The sequence below is a fragment of the Vitis riparia genome, chromosome 5, assembly GCF_004353265.1.
Source record: "Vitis riparia cultivar Riparia Gloire de Montpellier isolate 1030 chromosome 5, EGFV_Vit.rip_1.0, whole genome shotgun sequence".
Lineage (NCBI taxonomy): Eukaryota > Viridiplantae > Streptophyta > Magnoliopsida > Vitales > Vitaceae > Vitis > Vitis riparia.
The window spans coordinates 8,488,265-8,495,207 of NC_048435.1; the positions used below are offsets into that span (position 1 = coordinate 8,488,265).

At 36.0% G+C, this 6,943-nt stretch overlaps 2 protein-coding genes across 2 annotated transcripts in view; both read right to left on the reverse strand.

Annotated features, from left to right (window-relative positions):
- The window catches only part of LOC117914340, a 34,882-nt gene extending 29,123 nt beyond the window's left edge, over positions 1–5,759 (reverse strand). Inside the window, exons 1-2 of the mRNA XM_034829639.1 lie at positions 5,703–5,759; positions 63–138 (exon numbers count right to left, since the gene is read on the reverse strand). The gene's annotated coding sequence lies outside the window, so the exon portion shown is untranslated. The remainder of the gene's footprint in view (positions 1–62; positions 139–5,702) is intronic.
- LOC117914551 (secreted RxLR effector protein 78-like) lies at positions 2,286–2,894 on the reverse strand. The gene has a single exon (XM_034829904.1). It carries the CDS (start codon positions 2,892–2,894, stop codon positions 2,286–2,288), a length of 609 nt encoding a protein of 202 aa, XP_034685795.1.
- Positions 5,760–6,943: the final 1,184 nt, after the last annotated feature.

Consider the following 6,943-nt stretch of genomic DNA (forward strand, 5'->3'; position numbering starts at 1 on the left):
ATCTGATGTCGTGGCATAATATGGAAAATGTTTAGACAGGCGACCAAAGATAGGTAACATACAGGTCAGTAGCCAAAGATACAACTTGATAAAAGTTGAGGCTAACTTGATAAAAGTTGAGGCTGTCTCTAAATAGCACTGCAGAAAAAAAGCCAAAAATACCAAATTAAAAATCTCACCTTCAATTGTAAATATTAAGTTGGTCTTAGTCATCAACCCACATGACTTCAACAAGTTACGAGCCATACCGCTAAAGGCCAATATGTTCAAAAACATACAACCAACTATCAGACCAGGGAATAACAAAAGAGCATAAAAAAGAATATGTTGGACTGCTAAAATGATATTCTTAATTAAGGTGCATATGTGTTTGAAAAGTTCAGCAGCCAAACGCAATATAACTATCTCAATAGTGTTTTTTTTTATGGGTAAACACAGAAGAGAATATATTAAATAGAAAAAGGAAGCCCGGAGGGCAACCCAAGGCATACAGACCATCTCAATAGTGTTTTAGCTGCCTCATACATGATCCAGATGCAATCCAAGACACAGTGCCATCAGAAAGCATGACTTGCTGGGCTCAGGGCTTAAAGATGCATATGAGACAATTTTAAAAAATTTGATAACAAAATCAACAAAAATTCTGATAAGAAAATCGTCAAAATCTGTTCTCCTTTTCTTTCTTCTTTATGAAACCAACTATTTGAAATTTCCAAAAGCAGGCAGGAAACAGCTTCTAAAAATCATAATTGCATGCCTTTTTTTTTTTTTTTTTGATCAATAAGTATATGATTGTATTGCAAAGAGGTGCTAAAGAAGCGACCCACCGAATTACAGTATAAAAGGATTTACCCCCTTACCAAAGGGCCCAAACAACAAAGGACAAGGCAAAACAAAAAAACCTCTCCCTTAACGCATACACACCCACTCTATAAATTCTATTAAGGTCGACGGACCATCTTTTATCCACAATTTGGTTTCCGACCACAATAAATACACAAAAGATACTTTCAGCCTTTGAATGGACAGCCCACAATCCTCAAATGCAATTGAATTTCTAGCATTCCATATAACCCAAAACAAGCATAACGGTCCCAATTGCCACGCCACCTTCCTTTTCTTTCCCACAAAATAGCCCCTCCATCCTACAAGGGTTTCCTTGACCGAAAGGGGAAAAACCCACGAAACACCAAAAAAGGAAAGGAACACCATCCATATTTCCCTTGTTTTTTCACAATGGATAAGAAGGTGGGCAATTGACTCCTCACTCTTATGGCAAAGAAAACATCAATTTGTCATAATCCAACCTCTCTTTTGCAAGCGATCCAAGGTTAGAACTCTCCCCCAAGAAGCCTCCCACGCAAAAAAGCTCAATTTGGGCTGCACACAAGAGTTCCATATAATTTTCGAAGGGAAAAAAGCAAGAGACCCCGGCTGCATGGTCCTATACAAAGATTTCACCGAGAAATCCCCATCCTTTGATGCCATCCACTTCACCCTATCCTCCTCATCCCCCCTAACCTTCTTCCCCTCCAAGCAATAAAATAGTCTTTCCACTTCTTCCAACTCCCAATCGTTGAAAGGTCTATTGAAACAAGGGTTCCAACTTCCCCCCCATTCCCCCTTGGCTGTCCACACTTCATTTACCCAAGCCTCTTTGTTCGAAGCTAAAGCAAATAAAGAGGGAAAAGCCTCGCTCAAAGGGATGGTTTCACACCATTTGTCTTTCCAAAACTTCACCTTCTCACCATCACCCACCACAAAGCCAAAAGAAGGGGTTACTAGATGTCCCATTTTTCTTATTGCCTTCCACAACCCAACCCCGTAGGCCTCCCTAGTCTCACAAGATCTCCACCCTCCTCTTTCCTCCCCGTATTTCCCTCTGATCACTTGGTTCCAAAGAGCCTTTCTTTCATTTGCAAAGCGCCAAACCCATTTGCCAAGGAGAGCCCTATTGAAGGCCCCAAGACTCTTAACCCCCAACCCTCCGCTTCTTTTGTCTAAACACACAATTGACCATCTTACTAAGTGTGGTTTTTGCTCAAGAGCCCCGCCACCCCACAAAAAGTCCCTTTGAATCTTCTTCAATCTTATTCTAACCACTCTAGGCATCTGGAAGATAGACATAAAATAAATTGGTAAATTTGACAAGGTACTGCACACTAGAGTAATCCTCCCCCCTTTTGAAATGTATTGACGTTTCCACATAGCCAATTTCTTTCTGAATCTTTCTTCTATTCCATCCCACGTTGCAACACTTTTAAACGGAGCACCTAACGGCATTCCTAGATAAGTGGAGGGTAGTTTTCCCACCCTGTAACCAAACTCATCAGCCAACTCATCCACATTCTCGACTCTACCAACGGAATCAGCTCACTTTTCTCTAGATTTACTCTTAACCTTGAAATTGCCTCAAACCACATTAACAACCAGCCCAAATACAACAGCTGATCCTCCTTTGCTTCACAAAATATCAACGTATCATCAGCAAACAACAAATGTGATATCTGGACCCCTTCGCCTCTTCTTCCCCGAATCAAACAAGGCACCAAAAAACCCCCAGTCACTGCCCTCTTTATCAAAACACTAAAGGCCTCCATCACCACTACAAATAGGTACGGCGACAGGGGGTCTCCTTGCCTTAACCCCCTTGAGCTTTGGAAAAAACCCGTAGGGCTTCCATTCACCATAATTGAGTACCTAACAGTGGATAAACACCACTTTATCCACCTGCACCATCTTTCCCCAAACCCCATCTTCTCCATCACTGCTAAAAGAAAATCCCAGTTCACGTGATCATAGGCTTTCTCAATGTCTAATTTACAGATAATCGCCCCTCTATTGCTTTTCACAATGGAGTCAATTGCTTCATTAGCGACCAGCACTGCGTCCATAATTGCATGCTTTTTCTACATCATTCATTTCTTTTGTTTTGAGGAAACAGAAATCAGACTCCAAAAATACACCAAAGACAACCTAGATAGATTTTCCAAGTAGACACATTAAGAGAGCAGAATGCTTCAAGCGTCTAACCATCACTTTAGAAAACAAGGATTATCAGATCAATTTCTTCTAGTTAAAATTGGCATTCAACTACAAAAGAATTAAATTCACAACTAAAAGAAAAACAATCAATACAAGTGAGGAAAAAAATCTTTGCTGGAAAAAAACAGCAGTAACAAGCCAATCCATGATAAGTATTCTATCCTTCTCTCTCTCAAGTTGCCTCAGAACAAACAAGGCCCATCCAACCCCATCTCTCACCTTTGTCTTACGTGGATGTCTTCTGGTCCAAACTTAAAAATGTCAACAGTAGATGATTTCTTTTTCTTTGAACCTACTGTTGGAACTGCAAGTATTACTTTTTTTTCCTCCCAATTATCAAACCCTGGGTTAGCAACAGTTCTCAAATCTTAATTCCACTCTCAAGCTTAAGTAGGTTTTGCTCAGGGGAAGAAGTTAAAACACAGATCATCAAATAGAGTGGGACAGATGAAGTAGCATGGATATCTATGTTACGAGCTGGCAATCTTCTTTCTTATCCCCAAATTCATCTACATCTGAAGGAGAAAGGAGAGGTACATCAATCCATATGACTTTAACAAAGGAAATCACTTCACTGAATTAATGAGAGGCAGAAGATGAATTTCTTTGTGAAATTTTTTTTTGATAAGTGACCTTCTTCGTGAAATGTTTTCTCTGCTTTTCTATTGCACTAGCTCTAGCTTACAAACCATTTGATGACCTTGAAGTGGGGAAAAATCTTTAACCACATAGATCCCATAAATCCTTTGATCCCAACCAGCCCCATGGGAAGCCAAAAGTAGGCCAAGCACCTGATGTAGATCACTTTCAGCCCCACTGGTTAAGAGGAAACCAAATTTAATAGTTTGTGTTTAATCATTTTTTACTTTTATAATTAACTAATCCTAGTCAAACACAGTGGATCTTTGGTCATCTTTATCATCATATAACTGACATGTTTTTTTGGTTGAAAAATTAGTTTTTACCAACTGAAATTTCTTCACATACTATATTTGTAAACCCTGGAAAGACATTAGGAGGGGATGGAAAAAGTTCAGCCTCAGAACTTCAATTTTGGTCACAAATGGTGGAAGGACTAAATTCTGGTTGGATAAATGAGTGGGGGGAAACACCTTCCCTGTGTTGTTTAACCTAGCAGTTTCTAGAAAAATTAGAGTCTAGATTGTGGGAGTCCGAGGCAGATGACAGCCACTGGTCCTTGCATTTTGGTAGGCACTTCCACAATTGGAAAGCAGAGGAAGTGGGCCAGTTTTTGGAGCTTATCAATGCTGTTAGAGTTCAAGAGGCACGGGAGAATTCTTTATTTTGGAAGGACAAAAGGACGGGATTCTAGGTGAAATCCTTTTATTGTTCCTTACACATATTGAGGAGAGGACTATGTCCTGCTCAAGAAGTTTGGGTTCTGGTGCCCCACTGAGAACTTGTTTTTCCACATGGGAGGAGATGTTGAGGAAAATCTTAACCATTATTTGCTTATGAGGAAAGTGTAGAAGTTGCTCAATAGGTGTAACCTTTGTAAAGCTAGTGAAGAATTAGTCGATCCTATTCTAATTTACAGTAGTAGATCCAGATGGTTGTGGGATATGTTGCTTACAATTTTTGAGGTGCAATAAGTCTTTCCTTTCTCGGTTAAAGATCTTTTATTGGCTGGAAGTTTGGAAGGTTCAATTAGCAATGAGGGAAGGCTGGCAATAAGCTCCTATTTTTTTGTTTTAGTGCATCTGGAGAGGGCAAAATAATCATATTTTAACAGTAGAGAACACTCAGAATCTCATATCAAAAAGCTAAAGAAGAAATCTGTGTAGAGTGTTGTTGAATATGAAAATTTGTATGTTGTTGGGTTCATTGACAATCTAAACCATAGATAGCTATTGAGTTTGGTTAGTATTTTGGGTGGGGAGTTTGTGCTCCTTTTTTGCGTGCCTCCTATATACCCTTGTGCACATAGGGCGTGCCTCCATTTTGTCAAGTGCATTTTTTATCATAATTTGTATTTGCCAGAGACCTGATTATATGCCTTAAAATCCCCAATATAGAGCAAATTCAGTAAATCTCAGACCCATTTGGGTGACTACTTTTGATTTGATACTTAGAATCACAAATGCAGAACACATTCAGTGCCTTTCAGCACCATTTCAGTAAAAGTCAAAATTTCAGTGATTACCCTTAACATGTTGCCCAACAACAATTGAACAACCTGAAGTTGCGTTTTAGTTTCATTCAACCTAAATCGGTTAGAGAATATCAATAACTGGGTAGCACAATAATAGTTATATTTGCTTTAATTTTACTAATTTTGAGTGACCGAAAAGAAAATTAATGTTCAATTTCATTTCCTCAAAAAATAAAAAAGTAAAAAATAAATGGAAAAAGTTTTCAAAATTATTCTGCAGGGTTTAGGAACCTAATAAGAATCTTCAAAACTAGTGATTTGCACAATATGCCTGTGAACCCAAGAGTTTAGCAAACCTCATTAGCACTACAAACTCAATAACACTGAAACGGCTGTCCAGATTTTAACATTATAACCTAGGTTAATCTAAAAGCCTGAGAAAGATGAAGAAGAACACGAAGACGGATAAAAATAAAAAATAAAAAAGGGGACTGGGCTTAAGGCCAATGTTAGGGTTAGGGTTTGGGGACAGAGTGAGTGTTACCTGGGGACGATAACGCGGCCGCAACTTCTCTCTGCTATGAGGCGAACGGCGAAAGCATAAACATATAGACGTTTTATCATATTTATTTATTTATTGCATGACATCCCTTTATTTTTAGTATTAAAAAAAATAAATAATAATAAAAATAACTATGTTTTCCGTACATCCCTAATTTTCTAAAATAGAAAATAATAATAATTTTTATATAAAATACAATAACTTTTAAAACCAAATTAAAAATATAAATTTAAAAAAATTAATTAAAAAATTATATATTAAAAATTTTACTTTCTCGAATTTTAAAACTTTAAAAAAATAAAATAAATTATAATTAGTTATAAGAATTTGGGTTAAATATATTTTATCCTTCAATCTTTTAATTTTTTACCTTTTGTTGTCATATGTTTTTTATCCTTTGCTTTGATATTTAAAACCCAATGTTTTATTTTCGTAAATTTAATAAAAATGTTTAATTTAAAAAAAAAATCACTTTTTTCATATTTTGATCTAAACATTAGTTTGAAAATATATAAAACCACTGTTAAATTAATAATCTTAAAGTACAATTTCTCAAACACCTTCAAAGTATGATAAGTTACTAATTTCAATTTTTTATTTTCGAGAGATGTTCATATTGCTATTCCTAATTTTTTCATTCAATTGTGAAGTATGACAACTTTTAACTTTGACAATAATCATTTTTTTTTCACATTTCGTTTTTATTATTACTCTTTAACAAATTTAAAGAATAAAATATTAAATTTTGGATGTGAGAGGATAAAGTGTAAAATATTTCAAAGATTGAAAAAGGCTATGATAGACTCAAAGCTCTACCCACCTCGTCATGGATTTGATTTGGTAAAATTCTAGTGTTTACTTGCCCGTATTTAATTAATTTGCACTCATAGTAAATAATTTTTGGGAAAATTACCCTTTAGGATAGGCTGAGGAAAGGTAAGGTAAAATTATAATAATTCTTCCAAATGTCTTATTTTGTTTAAATGTCAAGACTACCCTTAATAAGTGAAAAGTAACATAAAAAAAGAAAAAAAAAGTCTTCTTTAACCCAGCTTGTTGGTATTAAAGAATAAAAAATGGAGAGAATAAAAAGTTTCAGCACTTCAGGTCATGATCTGAAACCATCTCCAAGAAATCCATTAAAGGTAAGATTTAAAAAAAAAATGCCAAAAAAACAAAAATAAAAATATGTCAGTTTATGCAAATAAATAAATAAATAATTT

What these genes read in the sequence shown, in the direction of transcription:
- LOC117914551 (XM_034829904.1), bottom strand. Translation starts at nt 2,894, where the DNA reads ATGGACGCAGTGCTGGTCGCTAATGAAGCAATTGACTCCATTGTGAAA.